The sequence below is a fragment of the Dermacentor variabilis genome, chromosome 3 (genome assembly GCF_050947875.1).
Source record: "Dermacentor variabilis isolate Ectoservices chromosome 3, ASM5094787v1, whole genome shotgun sequence".
NCBI lineage: Eukaryota > Metazoa > Arthropoda > Arachnida > Ixodida > Ixodidae > Dermacentor > Dermacentor variabilis.
Window position 1 is genome coordinate 108,094,817 of NC_134570.1, and position 18,527 is coordinate 108,113,343.

Below are 18,527 nucleotides of genomic sequence, written 5' to 3' on the forward strand. Positions count from 1 at the left end.
GCTTCTAAAGCTTTTATGACAGCAGACCCAAATATCGGGATGAGGAGTAATCACTGTACTAGATAAAGCTTCCATTAGCATCACCAGAGATATATGTATTACAACACAATGAAAGGTACATGACACCTCATTCCCTCAATAGCACAGGACAGATTATGAAGCGCACACGCATGACGAAGATAAGCGCAATCAGAGCTGTTATTGCAGATTATCAAAGTAGAAAAAAAACTAACAGATAAACAACAAAGCTTATGCTACCTCTTCAATAAATGCCACTGTACAGATTGCAGGCAGGAGGTACAAAATTATATAGATATGACCTGACTCATTGGTTGATTGATACTAGGTGGATGTTAAAAAAAATAAAGAAAGCAATGCAGTGCAACAACACGTGACAGGCAAAATTAACAAGTTGGAGAGTAATGCACAAGAATGCATGCAGTTTCTGCCTACCTTCCACTTTGCTTCCATGGCATCCAGTTTGGAAATTTTGGCATTTTGCAACACTTGATCTTCACGCACTTCATCATACTGCACACATACACACAAAAAATGATACCAGCTCTGAGCATCTCTGACAATTCAACATGGCAATGTCTCACAAAGTAAAATGTTTAAACAGAACAGGTCAACCAAGCACTGCTGCCATTAAAAGGTCACATCATTACATAATATAGAAAACTAATGCTCATAACTGTCAAAAAGATCTCAAGTCAGTCTAGGAAAGGTCGGACGGAACATTATTTTTTGTTTATTTTCTGTCACTACATCAATTGTCCGATTTTTGACAACTGAATGAATTAAGATTTTTTAAAATTTGGATATAGAATTTACATAATATTCTATCATCTACTGAATATATTCTTACATTACATGAGGCACATACATCTTTAAGTGATTACAGGTGCGCATGGGAATTCAAGGTTGTCTTACACTACTGTATTCTTATAAAGGTCAGATAATAGTGGCATCCCATACTTGTTACAATACATCTGACAAGGGTGGAAGCAAGCTACAATAAGTTAGTTGAAAACTATCATGTTAGTGCAATGAATAAATGTTATGATGAAAACGGGTGAATGGTGCGCAAGACTGGACAAAATTTAATGACACAAAAACGACATCAAAAATACATAACAAAGAATTAAAATGGTATTACTTGTCATGCATAACAGATAGAATATTTTCACACTTTTGTTAGAAAGAAAAAGAAAAAAGTGGGATACACATCAGCAGATGTTGATTCCTCTCCATCATCCTGTTAAATCCTCTTATGTCTCATGCAGACACAAGGAGATTTTTTACAATTATTGCTAACACACATAGGAATGTACTGCAACCACATCCTATACTGCGTAGCACAAAGAGGAACTTTTCAAACAAGCTTGCTGCAATGAATGAATGCTGTGCCTATAATTGCATGATTGACATTTAGATGATTGATAATGACCAATACGTCGAAATCTACACTTGCATTACAGAAACATTGCAGCAATGCGCTGAAGATTACGATCATGTGGAGCTATTTAACCCTTTCTCTACTGCTGACGAGTGCAGTCATAACTGGGATTTGCGCCAATATAGCCAATGGAAAATATGCACTAATCATGATGGCATGTTTCCGAAATCTCTGGAAAATTTTATGCACTTTTCATCACTTGTTTCAGTGTGGAAAGAGGCAATGCTTATGAAACTCCCAGTACCCACGCATTTTTACATTCTGCCGATAGCAAAATGTGCCTTGATCAACTTTTCGCAATCCGAAAAAGCATTTGGGATTATGCAATAACTACACAGCAATGGGCACATGTAGCCAGCCGCATTTACGAAATGCTTGAACCAAGCACGTTCCCCACACACAAAAACCACAGTATGTATAATTCACTGATCAATGCATAATAAAAGTGCTCTGTATGCTCTGTACATTTTGCTCATTTAGAAATTAAAATACGAACAAACGAAATCCTGTGCTGTATTTTGTCGATGTAGTGCTCAAGCAACTGACATATACAGCCACAGACAAGTTAGACTTTCCCAGCAAGCAATGCATATCCTCTGCAGTAATGCAAAAGGTGGAATACTAGCACACAAAACTTACATCGTCAAGAGAGACTGGTCCAATCACTATGTACAGTTGCTCAATGGTGATCAGCCACGGTTCACTGCGCAGCCTGGTCACTGGGATTTTCAGGCTCAGTTTTCCGATAAAACCTGTTTCCGAGAGACGAAGAAGCGGCGATTGCAACATTTGACATGCCAAAATTCTTGAGAAACCTCTAGTAAGTACGGTTTGATAAACAACAACTCAAACATAATGCTAATATTTACCCGCTTTAATTTCCAGCGGCAGCAGCAGATGTCGAAATGCATCTTTCTTGAGTGGAAGGTTTTCCAATTCAACTTGGCCTGCAAAGCGATGTGCGAAATATAATATCGAAACGAGATTTGTGACAGAAGCACACAAGCCGGAAACGTCATCCGGCGAACGGTTTAAAATAAAAATGAATTATGTAGTACGACCGAGAGAGGTTTCGGCAGCTCACCTCTAAGCAACCCAATTGACAATTGGTGCGTGTTGAGGTTCTCGACATAACCTCCAACATAGGTGTTGAGGACCCATGCCGCTAGACCTTCCAACATGCTCGCGGCTGCGTGGAGGAAGAACAGCAGAAAACACGGTGACTCACAAAACACTTCACAAAGCGTTATAATCAGCTTGGCGGTGCTGCAACGCTGAGTGACCGCCAGCACGCATGGCAAGCGGGAGCATGTGTAGACCGACCGATCGCAAGTGACACACCTTTCCGAGTAACACGCAATTTAGGTTCACGATTTCTCACCCGCTATTCGCAAATGAAACGAATCGCACTGTACGCGGCACCACAGCAGCTCGACTAATCTCATGTAAAATTTAGACGCTTCGCCTCAGCCCGATATTGCAAGGACACAAGCACACATTTTCCTTGGTCCCGTAAAGCCATGTGAGAGCAACACGGCAAGGTGATGACTTTCCTGTTTCTTTCATTCATTACGATCGTCACGCAGAGGCCAATGGTGGCCGAGTAGCGACCTGGAATATCCATTATTTACCTCAAGATCCTGCGTTCGCTCTTCGCATATTTACTAACTACAAGAAAGCATGAGCACTCCAAGCAATGCACCCAGCGAAGAACGCAACTTTTCTCTAACTCCTTCGAAATGATAACAAATCGACAGAGGCGACATCTACTCATAAAACGTGGGCAACGTGGGCTGCTGAAAACGAAACTGATATTGCGCGGGAAAATTCAAATGGTCGTGAACACCAGGTAACCGCGTCCTCGCATAACTTAAACATTAAAAGGCATGCCGCAATTTCTGAACGTGTTCTTACCACCTAGTGGAAAAATAAAAGCAGTCACACATTCATTAGACGATGGGGCATGTGCCTTTTAATGTCTGCTCGCCGCATGACGCTTTTTGGACGAATCCAGATGCGATTCTATCATAGAGAAGCACATACGTAGGTATGCTTCTCTATGAATTACTCAGGCTCGTGACACCACAATCGTCCAACTGCGAACGTGGACCTCATGACATCCGAGTCACTAACGTCGTTAAAGTCATCATCATCATCATCGTCCTATTTTATGTCCACTGCGATCTCCAATTACCCCTGTCCTGCACCAACTGATTCCAACTTGCGCATGCGAATTTCCTAATTTCATCTCCCTGCCTAGTTTTCTGCCGTCCTTGGCTGCGCTTCCCTACTCTTGGCACCCGTTCTGTAACTCTAATGGTCCACCGGTTACCTAACCTACGCATTACATGGTCTGCCCAACTCCATTTTTTTCTCTTAATGTCAATGAGAATACCAGCTATCCCCGTTTGCTCCCTGATCCACACTTCTCTCTTTCCGTCTCTTAAAGTTGCGCCTAACATTCTTCGTTCCATTGCTCTTTGTGTGGTCCTTAACTTGTTCTCAAGCTTCTTTGTCAACCTCCAAGCTTCTGCCCCATATGTTAGCACCGGTAGAATGCATTGATTGTACACCTTCCTTTTCAATGATAATGAAAGCATTTTTATTCTTCTGTAAATTTCCTTCTCATGACCAGGGTCCCGTCAGTAATTAACCTAGGTAAACATACTCCTTCACAGATTCTGGAGGCTGTCTGGCGATCCTGAACTCTTGTTCCATTGCCAGGTTATTGAGCATTGTTTTTGTCTCCGGCATATGAATCAACTCCACTCTTACGCTTCCTCTGTTAAAGTCCTCAATTATTTGTTGCAATTTGTCCCCAGTGTTGCAGAACATGAGAATGTCATCTGCAACCCGAAAGTTGCCATGATATTCGCCATTGATTTTCACTCCTAAGCCTTCCTAGTTTAATAGGTTGAATATTTCTTCCAAGCATGCAGGGAATAGCATTGAAGAAATTGTGTCTTCTTGCCTGATCCCTTTCTTTAAAGGTATCTTTGCACTTGTGATGAATCAAGGTAGCTGTAGAATCATTGTAGACATTTTCTAAGATATTCACATGTCTCCTGTACTCTTTGATTACATAATGCCTCTATGACTGCTAGTATCTCTACTGAATTAAATGCTTTTTCATAAATATGAAAGCCATATAGAGAGGTTGATTGTACTCTGCAGCTTTCTCGATTACCTGATTGATGACATGGATGTGACCCATTGGAGAGTATCCTTACCTGAAGCCAGCCTGTTCTCTTGGTTGAGTGAAGTCAAGCATTGCCCTTATTCTATTGGAAATTATATTGGCGAATACTTTATACAATACTGAAAGTAAGATAATGGGGCTATAAGTTTTCAAGTCTTTAACGTCTACATTTTTGCGGATTAGTATAATGTTCGCATTTTTCCAGTTCTCTGGAACCCTTGAAGTCGCGACACATTTCATATAAAGGGCCGCAAGCTTTTCAAGCATATCTTCTCCATCTTTGATTAAGTCGACTGTTATTCAATCTTCGCCTGCCGCTTTTCCCCGGTTCACGTCTTGCAAGGCCCTTCCAAGTTCATCACTAGTTATACATTTCCAACGGCAACCTCGAACCAGCGAGTGAAAAGGTGGTTTGTCACCTGGTAAAGAGGGTAGAGCAGGCCTCCGGGATGTTGTGTGAGCACATTACCTCTCTAACCTGTTCGTTACTACCTCGAATGGATGTGGTGTGGCTGCTCTGGGTAATCTACAGGTCAGCATAGACTTCTTCCGCTGCTTTTACTATATCCTTGAAATTGCCGACGATATTACCCTGCTTATCTTTCAGTGCATACGTCTTGGCTTATCCTATGCCAAGTTTTCTTCTCACTGATTTCACGCTGCATCCATGTTTTACTGCTTCCTCAGTCTTTCTAATGTTACAATTTCGAATATCCCTTGCTTTCTCCTTGCTGATCAGTTCCAACAGTTCCGCGAATTCTATCTGATCTCTTCAGTTGGACACTTTCATTTCTTTATTAAGTCCTTTGTTACTTGGGAGAGCTTACCTACTGGTTGCCTTGGTGCCTTACCTCCCATTTCAGTTGCTGCTTCTGAAACAAGTCTAGTTACGGTTTCATTCATTAGCTCTATGCCATCTTCATCTCTCTGTTCTAAGGCTGCATATTTGTTGGCAAGTATCCGCCCGAATTTGTCTGCTTTTACCCTTGCTGCCTCTAGGTTGGCCTGTTTTTTCTTGACGAATTTTACTCTTTCTCTCTTCAAACTGAGGTGAATCCTAGCCCTCACTAATCTATGATTGCTGCACTTTACCCTACCTATCACTTCTACATCCTGCACTATGCTGGGATCGGCAGAAAGTGTGAAATCAATTTCAGTTCTCGTTTCACCATTAGGGCTTTTCCAGGTCCACTTTTGGTTGCTACGCTTCCTGAAAAAGGTATTCATTATTCGAAGCTTATTTCTTTCTGCAAATTCTATCAACATCTCTCCTCTACAATTCCTAGAATCAACGCTGTAGTTGCCAATTGCTTGTTCCCCAGCCTGCTTTCCCCCCACTTTTGCATTGAAGTCGCCCATTACTACAGTATACCGAGTTTGCACTTTTCTCATCGCTAATTCAGCATCTTCACAAAGCTTATCTACTTCATCATCATCGTGTCTGAATGTTGGAACGTAGGCTTGAACTATCTTTAATCTATACTTCTTATTTAGTTTTATTACAACTACTGCTACCCTCTCATTAATGCTGTAGAATTCATCAATGTTGCCTGCTATAGCCTTATGGATTAGGAATCCTACTCCATGTTGCCTATCTAGGAGTGCTCTGTAGCAGAGGACGTCACCATCTGTCAGCATTGTATAAGCCTCACCAGTTCCAACCTCACTAAGGCTAATAATATCCCAAACAATGCCCGACAGTTCCTCAAACAGTCCTGCTAAGCTAGCTTCACTCCGGAGGGTTCGTGTGTTCAACATTGCCAGGTTCCAGTGGTGGCCTGTCCGGGTCCAGAGATCCTTGGCACCCTCTGCTGCGTTGCAGGTCTGACCGGCACCTTGGTCAGGTGCTCCGCAGCTGCGGGGTACTGCGGGCCATTCGCTGTGAACTTTATTAAAGTGAATTCCAAGCTCACGTATATGTGCGCATTGCAACACCTAACTCAACAACCGAAACAACCTACATTTAAAATTGGAAAAATAGAAAAAGTTACTAATGGATTCCATCAGTGTTTGCTGTCAGTTCTTCACTACAGTGAGATCATCAATTTACTGAATAAGGAATGCAAATAATCCATTCATAGCAGCAATTGCAGGTAACAAGACAATGTTGAATTTTATTCTGAACACAAATTTTAGTTTTTGTAACATGGGAAAGAAGAATCCTGCTGCCAAAATCAATTTCAATGCCAAATTCAGACTGTATTGTATTTTTTTGTGCTGTATTAATCCAATATGACTGTTTTTTTATTCTTCTTTCATTTACACATTCATATTTCTTTATTCTATACTTTCCAAATATATATTTTTCTTTGATAAATACTTAAACTCGTTTTTTATTTCTTTTACATCTAAACTCCCAATTGAGTTATGCTATACAATTCTTGGCTAGTCCCACAAAGTGGTAACATTAACACTGCCACATGAGACATTACTGCTGCTACTACTACTACTACTACTGTAGCATTGAGAGTTCTACACCATAATCGAGTGATAGCTTTCTATACAAGGTCATACAAAGCTACACCCTTTGATATTTTTCATTATATAATGAATTGCTATGCGTCTACTCCACTCGAAAAGTATATTCCGATGGTTCTGCACCCTGGATATTATTTAAGAGGAAGCTTTAGCTCAGGCCCAACTCCGACGCGGCCTACTGAAATACATGTAAAACAGAAAAACGTTTTTCCGAGATAGCCCCTGGACCGATTTTAATAAAATTTGTTGCATTTGAGAGACAATGTTAAATTCCAGTGACTGTTGGAAGCGGAATTTTTATTTTGTGCCTGAATTTTCTTAAATTTGCATGTTCAAAATAAATAGACTTGCAAAGTTTATAGATTAATAGCTCTGCAACAAGAACAGATATCGCGGTTCTGTAAATGGCATCAATTAGATCATTCAAATCGGACAAATTCGATATGCCAATTTATATCTTACGTGAATTTTTTACGTTGTGTACAAGTGTTCTGAAAAAGCTGTATTTCCATATTACCAATTGTTTTCGGACTCATGTATAGCATATAAATTTTGTCCACTTCAGATGTACTGCTAGATGCAATTCACGGAATTGTGATATCATTCTTCCTTGCTGAGTTACCAGAGTTTTAAACTTGATAATATAGTTTTCTGAAAACGTTCGAGTTTTCCCAATTTTTAATAAAAGAAGTGACAATTTAAATAAAACATTCGAAACCAAGTCACTATATTTTTAGTTTTTCTTTTAAATGCAACAAACCTTGTCAAATTTGGTGCAGCGGTTGTCGAGAAAAACTAATTCTCCTTTTACGTGTATCTATATAGGAGCACCCGAGCTAAAGCTTCCTCTTAACTAGATGTGTTCCGACGTCAGACACATGTACAGGAACCGGAGAATTTTGACATGTACTTGGAAACCAAGAATTATGCCTACACCATCAACTGTGCACTCAAGCTTTCGATATCCACACCGTCAAAATCACACACATAAAAAAAAAATTAATCTCACTAGCTATTTTTGTTCTCACGACTGCTCACACAGCAAGTTGCTTCCCTTCGTTCAACTTGACTGGAAACAGCTTTGGACATCCTGCTACACAAAAGACGTGCTTGCCAGCTACAGACGTTGGCATACAACATATAAGCCTTCTTCCACCATTGTATATTGGGCATTAAATCTTTCCAGCTCAATGCTGCTGAAGTCGCTTGTTTTGGAACTATTAAACCTAAAATTTCTAAATGCATCCCTCGAAATTTTGATTTAGTCCTTCTCAAAGAAAAAGCAAATTTTAAATGTAGCTGGGAACAGTTTCATGCGCTCTGCTCAAAAGCTGGCAAAGCTGCTATGTACAATTCATCCGCAGTTCGAGTCTTGCCACGTGATGCAACAATTATTTTGGCAGATACACAACTCTGGGCATTCCCATCAATGTGCCCATAAATCTTGCATTAATCCACTCTAAGTAGCAGTATATCTTCACATGAATCAAGTAGCTGTGCAGCTAATAACACCACGCATTTACAGCATTCAACAATTTAAACGTTTAGACCTCTACCGAACTGCTAGCACGCTACAGACTTCAGGTTTCCAAATTTCTCTGAACACCATTGGCAGCTGACTACAGCTGTTTTTCAGCTGCAATCTCCAGGTCCAAGATATCATAGACAATTGCCATGTACACAACATCCCAATGAATAGGCAGACAATGAGCTCACTTTGAAGTGACTTTTATTCAACACTGCAAAAATAGCACCGTGAACACAGGTATAGGCAACAATGTATAAAGAGAAATCACTCGGTATGTGGACATGAGCGCAAGGGTAGCCCACGTGCAATGCCTTATTGTGACAGGCACACACAAACGAACAAAATAACAGCATTAGGTTTCAAGGCACACGCAAAAAATAACAAACAATACACGTGTATACATAGATATTGTTCATCTGCTATAGGAGCACGTGTTAAAACATAAATCTGCTGAATAACATCATCCAAAAGTTCACAACACACACTATTTAAGCCATTTTCACTGCTACATTCTGCATTATTGAAAGTTTTGAAACTAAATCTCAACTGTGTTTAAATGGGCAATGGTTGTACATCAACTCAAATGGCATTGGAGGGTAGGACATTGAGCAAGCCATGAGAATTCTATAAGGCATCTTTGTCAAAAACAGAAATACATCTTTACATGTCATAACTGCTTATCACAAGAAAAAAAAAAGGGGGGGCATACTTTGAGTATGCTGCTTAAAATGTTTGCATAGACCAGAAACACCTGAGCAATGAAGACAATTATGAAGAAATACTGAGATTCCATTGCAAGATTATCCATGTCAAAGCCTGTTCAATGACATGTAGTTGTATCAAACAAATGCAGCTGCACATCTGACTCAGTGCACAGATAGTGCAGGTAAACAATAAATAAGCTGTGTATGCTGATGAGATACTCTGGCCTCGCTAGATCCTGTGCTCCACACAGACTGCAATAAATGTGCAGCTTATCTTGGATAACAGTCGGCACTAGGATAGCATACAAGGTCCATTAAAAAAAAAAAAACAAGCTAGGTTTTAAGCAAAAGATACATGCTGCTGCGCACACTCATCACGTTGCTTGAAAATTTAATTGGACCAACTAAGCACTAAACATTTATCAACAACTCAAAAGACAGATCAACAAAATGATTCTATTCCAATTCCATTTCTTCCCACATGGCATCACTGCCTCAAGTACTACACAGCCTAAGTCATCATTAAAAAACTAGCCGCCATTCGAGCAGCGGTAGATAGAAGTGGAAAGGGATCGGGCAAAAGAACTGTTATGTTACCCCATACAATGTGCGACTTCAAACAGAACATTATACAGACTTCACAAGTTAGTAAGCTCTTTTAATTTGATATCTGATACCTACATTGCAGTCTACCAATGACCGCTGGGGTTGAAAGCAAATTGACGTGCACGAACCGAGAGAGCTGCGTCCGTCAGGTCACTTGCACCGTACAATTTAAATTAACACACTGCTACGTACCTTTACTAAACATTAGCACATGAATTACATGCTTCAGCATTGTTGTCAACAGTTGCAAGACCTGTAAATAAATTATGACATAATGGCTATTCTGTACCTAGGCAAGATGCATCTGTTGAACTTGCTTATACAGTGCCATACACTGCACGGTACCTGTTGCTGTACTTTCCTATAGCAGAGTGTGAAGAGAACAGCATTGCTGACTGGTTGATTGGTGGGGTTCAACATCTAAAAAACACACAGGGGCTATAATGGAGGCCTCCAGACTAACATTGAGCAGCTGAGGCGTCTTTGGTGTGCACCAAAAGCTGAACACACAAGTATTTTTTTGCTATCCACCCCCACTTAAAATACTCCAGTTGTCATACCCAGGAATTGGTCCAGTGACCTCGCACCCTGCAGCCAACTGCGATAGACACCACTGGAGCCACTAGGACTGGTAGAACGGCATTACTATCATTGTCAATACTGACTGCTACCAAAAGCTAGGCTGTGCAAGTCCAGCGCATAATAGAACTTTGAGTAATAAAATAATTGCTTCATTGTCGTCATTATAGCCTGCATTTCAGTTGATCTGCTGACGCTGCCTGCTGAAGTGCTAAGGATTCCTTAGCTACCCTCTGACATAAGGTGCAGAAATGAAATCCAAAAATGCTTTCAAGGCTATTTCACAGATGAAGCAATGGTGGCATTAAGAGCCTTGCTGCACAAGACTGGCAAGTATTTTCACACTGAACTGCTACACAAGAAATCCAGTGCATTACATGTTTTGAGTTGGGCTGGGATGCTTAATGACAAAAAAAAAAAAAGGGGCAAACACTGATTACAAAGGTTACCAGGAGCCACCTTCAAAAAAACAATAATTAATTGAGTTTTATGTGCCAAAACAAGGATTTGATTATGAGGCATGCTGTAGTGGGGAACTCTAGATTAACTTTGACCCCTTGGGGCTTTTCGTTGCGCACCTAAATCTAAGCACACAAGCGCTTTTGCATTTCGCCGCCATCAAATGCAGACCATCATTGAAATCGCAACCTAGACTTGAGCAGCACAACTCCATAGCCACTGGTTTACCACGGCAGACGATTAGCTTTGAAGTCCCCGCATTGGAGTTTAAACATGAAGCAGATAGCTGGAGGTCCATTAGAACAAGCGAATGAGTGTCAGGTTAACAGGAATGCTGATGAGCATGGGAGACAACTAAAGAGTGACAAGATAAAAATGTAAAGCACAGCAATCTTCCAATGCAGGATAAAGGTAAGTGGATACTGCAGAGGGAGAGGCCTTTATTCTGCAATGGACTTAATTAGGCTGATAAGGATGATGATGACTATGGAATTTTTGTGGTCAGTGCTCACTTTTTTTTTTTATTGAAACGAGTCTAGATGTTAACCACAACTAGCAACTAGGGCTTAGAACACCAACAAGCAAATTGCCAGCGAGCTTGCATCCCAGAAATTCATAATGGTCCAATGCGCTTTTTTTTTAAAATCAAATGGAACAGTGTTTACAAATCCCACACAAGATTTTCATGGTCCCTAAGAACAAGGATACTGTGACCCTTACAGGCTGCCAAATTCAAATGTTTCAATTGCTACAAAAGGTCAACAAGCCCCACAACATCTTTGATAAGGTATCAATTTATAACAAAGCACAATGCCACAGCAGAGTGTTGGGATCAATTGATCCCCCATGACGTATAGGTCATTTGGAATGCCTGGCTATACCAAATTAATTGGGCACCTATAAAATCTATTTGGAAAAAAAAGAAGAGGGGGGAGGGAGGGTAGTATAAATTTAACACTATTGCATGGTATGTTGTACTTCGTAATAAAATAGTGTACTTATTTAATCTGCACAAGCAGGTTATTTGCAGGAGTCAGTGCGCCAACACCACAAAGCTCTACAATGAGTTAAAGGACCCTGTAACAATTAGCACCAACATCTGACGTCAGTAGGTGCAACTGACAATACACAACTCACAAGTCAGTTCGTAAACCGGATGTGCAAAACACACAAAATGAGCATGATGCAGGTGAGCGATTATTGCATTTTGTGACGCAAGTGCTGCCTAACGTGACATGTAACTGCTGTGCTGCAGTATCAAAATACATAGCTGTTCTCCTCTCACAGAAGACGTAACTAATATACTAGCTTACAAAGATGCTTCTTGTCAACACTATTCATAATAATAGCGAGTCTTACATCTCAAATGGTCAGTTTGGCTATGAAGGACGTCATAGTGGAGGGCCCTGAATTCTGGCCACCCTGGCTTTATTATTAACCTCTTCCGTGCCATGCTATTCTTTTAAATTCTGACAAAAATGGGAACTCTGTTTCCTTTACAAAGACACTGCAGACAATATTTTAAGAGCTTAAATCTCAATTACTGCAAAAGTGAAGTGTAATAGCACTATGCAAGAAAACAAAAAATTGTTGATAAGTAAATAGAAACTGCAAGAAAATGAAAAGTACTGTTGATAAGCTGAGCTCGTCGTTTGCCATTTTTTACCAGAAACACACTGACAAGCTTAGCTAATTCATGGCACAGGAGGGGTTAACATGAGCCAAAATCAGAGTAATTAGACTTTCTTGCTTATTGCCCCCCATTGAAGAAAAGGCTATGACAAGTCGAAATCGAACCCATGACCACATGCTTAGCAGCAATACAGACCACAGCCATTCAACCACCATGCTTTTTCTGCCATCTTGGTGGAGAATGCATAAGAAGCCATACGAGATTCATGTTGATGACAAGTTAATGTTCACGAGTGTACAGCAATTTAGAGAGTGCAGCCTCTACCTGCTTTCATCAAGCGCCTTACTTTATAAACACAACTTTTAAAGTAGCACTTCCTTTTCAGACCATTCAAGCCCAAACACGTAAGGGGCTGCCCCTAAGACTAAAACAGTACTTCAAGTGTGATCGAGATTCATAAAACTACAAAACTTGCTTCGCCTATGTTACGCTATACTGAACAAATGTTATGTTAGTGAAGTTCAGTGCTAAGAGATAATAAAGTAGCTTCGATGGCTCACTAATCTTTGGTTGAAAAAGAAAGCTAAGACTGCATTAAACATATATGTAAAGGGCTATATGTAAAGGCTATTATAAATGAATATGTATGTAATTTTGTGCAACATGGCCACATTTGCTGTGGTGCCTTTCTATGAATAATAAATGTACATTTGATCTTAGAGTCTCAGAAGCCATGGCAATGAGCTATGCTACTATACTTTCCAAATTATGCAACAATGCTGCGTTATGTGTGAAATGGTGTCTTAACTTAGCTGCAACTTGGGAGTATTCACACGTAAAAATCAATTACAGTTACAAAAAAAAAAGCCATCACGGAAAGGATCATGTTATAAGGCCATGACAGGCAGTTTGACATGTTGATCATGTCAATAATAAACAAAACCACAGCTGTCACACGCCACAGGTTAGCCGAAAACAATGACTTTGACATGTCAGCAGTTAGCGGGTCACCCCACACAGGCTATGTATGCATGAACGGGCAACATTATCTCTCGTTACAAAATAATGTTGAAGACAGCAGGTGGTTGGCAACACAAAGTCATGCTTGTTAACATGCCACAGAAATGTTATCTAAAGAGAAAGAGGGGCATCTAGAGACATGCTTGCACCACTGCTGCTAGCTTCTGTTATTTCACAAGGCGCTAATGCTGCTAATGCAGGTTCCTGCGATAGCCCAACAAAGACCATTTCCATACAACTGGGCATCAGAAAACCTACAACGCAGATGCCAACAAATCCTGTTCGAGTTCACATCGTCTACTGCTTTACAGGTGAACTGACCAGGCTCGAGGCTTAGTAGACAGAAAGTGTAGCCCCTTCTCATGCCACATAGAAAATCTTTATGCAAGTGAACTGCTGCTGCCATATACACCCGCTTCTAATCAACAACCTTCAAAAAAAGGGGAAAACAAAATATAGTGTGTGTAATCCGTGTAAACAATCTCATGCACAATGTTAAACTATTTATGAAATAAAAGCAGTAAACTGCTGACACAAAGAAAAGTTCCAGGACTGATCCCGTCTTGCATATTCACTTATTCAGTCGTCATTTCCTTTCATTACTACTCCCTGCTGAGGTGCAGTGCAACTTCACCGCAATTACTATTTTGTCTTTTAAGCACGGCTTCACGACACTGTATTGTGCGTCGCCACGAACCACGCACGAAGGCAAAATTTGTGTACAACCCCCTCACCCCATCTCCCCCCCTTTTGTACTTGTACTTGTTTTTATTTGGTGCAGGCTATATGGACGAGAAGCACAGCAGAGAAAATGGTAGCCACTTTTTTCAGCAACTAACTGCACACTCTCTCCATCTGCGATATGCATTCCCTGAAAGCTGGCAGCTGCAAAAAATAAGGTTCAGTAAACGAACAAGGTGCTTCCAATTAGCAAAAGCTCAACAATGTTAGAAAGTTCTTGGCAGATCAACAGGGGTTTTACCAAGCAGCAATAATTGTGAAGAGTTGAATTCATGCCGCTATAGCCAGCTCGTTCATGCAGCTATAGCCAGCTCACTGAGCTTAATATTTTCAAAGTGTCTGAATGCGCTACCAGTATGTCGCTTGCACTCCAGCAATCAGATATACTATTTGCCAAGAGCTTCTTGCTTTGCAAAAGATGTGGCAGTGTGAACAGAGGTGTCAAAAAACGTTTTCCTTTCACCAGGCAGAGTGATTGCAAGACAAACCAGTATACAAAGAGCCAAGCTCACGGTCTACTGGCCCCCTTTCCATCTTGCTTGACACGCCATTCGGCGAAGGCAATGAAGGCACCACCATAGAACTTCTGGTGACTCACTTGAGCTTGCAGTGATTCGCTCAGGCTTTTGATGACTCGGTAGAATGCAATGCCACTTGCGCTGTTACTGTGGCGACCATCACGACTTGATAAGGCATGAAAAGCCTGCAAACTAAAAGCAAAACCAGACCAAACTATATTTTTTTTAGTCATTCCATACAATAAAAATATACTAAATAAAGACAGGTGCTTAGGACTCACAGAAACTTTGGCGCTGTCCTGAGATTCTGCCTGCACACCATTTTCTCTGTAAAAAGAATTTTAAAAAAAATTTAACACAAAAAGGAACTACACCACAGGTAGAGAGACTATAGACATAATTATTGCATAGCTTCCAAGCATGCTAATAAACAATGCTGGATGAGTAAACAATTCTGTCCATCCCTCAAACTGATTTTTTTCAAGGGAACTATACCACAAAGTCATTTTTTTTCACTTGATATGCTTTACCCACTTCTTTAAAACACAGAAATGTCACTGGAAATAGCGTGTAAAATCTAATTCCATAAAGAAAGAGAGGATGATAGAATGCCTACCACCAACTTTGTTGTGAAAGAAAAAGAAAACGCCGTCTGACATTTCCTGCATGCAAGAAACCATTCGAAATGTGGCAAAATACGACAAGGCCGGCTCCTCACAAGCCAGAAAAAATTACAATCGCTCACGAAGAACTGGGGTCGTCAAGATCCCTTAAGGATTAGTGTAGTAGTGCATCATAAAGATTTAAATGCTTTAGAATCTCAAAGCGATAACTTCCAAAGGGTGTCATTTTCCATCACGCTTTGTTGTACCTTTTGACATGCTGCATACGATTTCTCAGCCTATGAAAGCACAAACACCGTAACTTGTCTTTCCACTCACCCATATATATATACACACCCTTTTAACTCCTGCCTCCCCCCAAACCATATATGCACATACATGCACAGAGAGAGAGAGAAGGAGGGAGGGAGGGAGAGAGAGGACTAATGCAGAATACTACTTACGATGTGACTTTGCCTGAGTTTTCAAGCTGCTGTTGTAGCAACATTTTAGGAGAGATCTGCAACACAAGTGAAAGAATAATTAGTGAAATGCATGCATGCAAACACAAACAAACATGTGTCTCATCAAACTATTTATTTCATAGTTCAGACAAAATTATTGGTGTTCGAAAAAAGTCAATTCATGGAAATTTTTACAAGTACTAATCAGTGAAGTGTACAGAAGCACGAAATTCCAGCACCCTCAGCAAAAACAAAATTTCAAAAGCATGCGCAGGTCCACATATTACCAACCTGCAGTTGCAAGGAATTGTTATGCACGAGTTAGAACCGCCATTAAAATACAAAACGGCTAGTTGCTTACTTTTTTGTGGAGGATGTCGTCAAAGTTGAGCTCCCGGAAGAATGGCTCCCACTTGAGCTGGTGAAGTGACTGGAGGCGTTTGTGAGGGATCTTGCACAAAAGCTGCAGGAAGTGAATACATACAAAAATTCGAGGCTTCATGTTCAAAGAAACGAACACTGCATGGCATCCTGACATCTGAAGACTGCTGCTAGTATTTCGATTTTCTCACTCTTTCTCTTACAGAATTCCCGAGCATGCTATGACATGCAGTCTGCAAGTGTGTAAATGCATAACCAAACATAGAAACACTGCTTCCTTTGCTAGTGAATCCACTGACTGCACTGTAGAACATGCTGCGAACTATGCATTTTTTAGTGTGTAACTAGGGATTGTTGTTTGCGCTTACTAAAGTTGATATGGCGTTTCGCTCATTTATATTGAATCTTGGTACGCAGAATATTTTGGAGGGGGGGGGGGGGGCAAGTGCCCGGCGTGCCCCCCTGGCTGCAACCCTGTTGCAGACATAATAGTACCAGCAATCTTAGCAGCTGTTATGTGTGTTAACTCAAGCTCTCTTCGATCTGGCTGCATTTTCTGCACTAGTTCACAGTCAACAACATTTGTCCACAATGTGACAGAGAAGCACGTACGACCTGCGCCATGCTCTTTTATTTAACTCCATACAGTGATTGATTGACTGAAGGTGTTCAGTTTCCAAAAGCAGCACAGTGGCAGTGCGAGATAACACATTGAAGCGAACCGAAATAAATTTTTAGCACCTGGGATTTCTTTAACATGCACTCAAAGCATGGTACATGAGCGTTTTGCACTCTGGTTATATTAGAACACATCCACAGTGAATGGGTATCATACTCTCAACCTCGTGCACAGCAGCAGAAAGTCTTCGAGCTACTAAGACAGGTAACTTAATGGGCAGCGAGCCCACATTGGCAATACAGGGGCAAGCCACATACCACACACTGGCAAAATAATTATGAAAAAATCCACTTTTGGTGTACACACCCCATCATAAAGCACAGAAAACAATGCTTTTAAGTATAGAAAACTTAAAGTGGTTTGAGCAGTGGGCCTGAACATAACCTTTTTTGGTGATACAGAAGCTATGAGAATAATGCATATTAGTGACACAAACACTAGGTGGCATGAAGCTCAAGCTAGCGCTACAATGAAGTGAGAATTTCATTACACAACGTGCCTTAACAACAGACAAGTACAGTTTGTAGAGAGCAAGTGGAGAAAAGATAGAACCAACCTTTCTCACGAGTTTGCGGGCTGGGTCAGAGAAGCCTTCGGGGAGGTCATAGTTGGTGTTGGCCACCAAATGCCTCATCTGTACATGGTCACCTGTGCCTTCAACTGGATACTATAGAGGGGGGGGGGAAGAAAAAAAAAGGAAAGGGAAAAAGAAACACAGTCAACAACTGGTATGCATTCTTTTGATGTTAAAGAAAGTAATACTTTCCTTTAAGGTTTTCATGCCTTATTAAATTACAATCACAACACGTTAGCTTTGTACCAAATATGAAGAATGCCCCCACATACTATATTGTTCACACTGTGTTCCACCTCTGAACGCGCCTGCAATGTATCCTGTTCATTTGAACAAAGATGAGCTTGTCCAATCTTGCACATTTGGTGGTTTATGCTTGTCAGAAAAAGAAAATCGTATTGCATGTGAGTGATAATCCCAAGTATTATAAAAAATCTGAACATTCGGATATATCAACATGCTGTTTGGAATGAAAAAATGTATCAGAGACTGAACGTTAAAAGTTCGGACACCATACATGACCCACCTTTTCCTCACATTTCTATTTTTGGTGCTCTTTCTGCTAGTAAGAAAAGTTGTCAATTTGCCCAACTATTTACTGCACTGTCTAGAAACTTATTTCACAGGGAGCAAAAGCTATTTAACAGTTACTGACATAAGATTTATCTTTCATCTGTGATGCCTTGCCGGCTATCCATCTGAAACCTGTTGAATTTGTCGCTATGTAAGTTCCCGTGCAATGGAATCAACACATACTAACAATTTGCCAGCTTTTATTTCACATTAATCGCATACATGCACAGTTAGCCAAAATCAAATGAGATTTCCATGACAAACAATAATTTGCAGATTATGTACAATGCCACGAGACACCACGATGGCACATTGGCAAAGCAGCTTGTA

General features: G+C 40.6%; 2 protein-coding genes across 6 annotated transcripts in view; both read right to left on the reverse strand.

Moving 5' to 3' along the window:
* Positions 1 to 3,209, reverse strand: part of Vps13D (vacuolar protein sorting 13D) — a 170,932-nt gene extending 167,723 nt beyond the window's left edge. For 3 of the 4 annotated variants that reach the window (XM_075686119.1, XM_075686120.1, XM_075686116.1), the window contains exons 1-5: positions 3,091 to 3,209; positions 2,544 to 2,648; positions 2,329 to 2,406; positions 2,099 to 2,211; positions 454 to 531 (exon numbers count right to left, since the gene is read on the reverse strand). In XM_075686119.1, coding sequence (XP_075542234.1) covers positions 454 to 531; positions 2,099 to 2,211; positions 2,329 to 2,406; positions 2,544 to 2,640 — 366 coding nt within the window. In that variant the 5' untranslated portion in view covers positions 2,641 to 2,648; positions 3,091 to 3,209. Of the gene's footprint in view, positions 1 to 453; positions 532 to 2,098; positions 2,212 to 2,328; positions 2,407 to 2,543; positions 2,649 to 2,800; positions 3,030 to 3,090 lie in introns of those variants that run through there. The other variant, XM_075686118.1, reaches the window with a different exon arrangement.
* Positions 3,210 to 8,848: 5,639 nt separating this feature from the next.
* The window catches only part of LOC142576157 (ribosomal protein S6 kinase-related protein-like), a 28,665-nt gene continuing 18,986 nt past the window's right edge, over positions 8,849 to 18,527 (reverse strand). For both annotated transcript variants that reach the window (XM_075686125.1, XM_075686127.1), the window contains exons 11-15: positions 17,607 to 17,717; positions 16,352 to 16,453; positions 15,991 to 16,046; positions 15,206 to 15,251; positions 8,849 to 15,116 (exon numbers count right to left, since the gene is read on the reverse strand). In XM_075686125.1, coding sequence (XP_075542240.1) covers positions 15,084 to 15,116; positions 15,206 to 15,251; positions 15,991 to 16,046; positions 16,352 to 16,453; positions 17,607 to 17,717 — 348 coding nt within the window. In that variant the 3' untranslated portion in view covers positions 8,849 to 15,083. The remainder of the gene's footprint in view (positions 15,117 to 15,205; positions 15,252 to 15,990; positions 16,047 to 16,351; positions 16,454 to 17,606; positions 17,718 to 18,527) is intronic.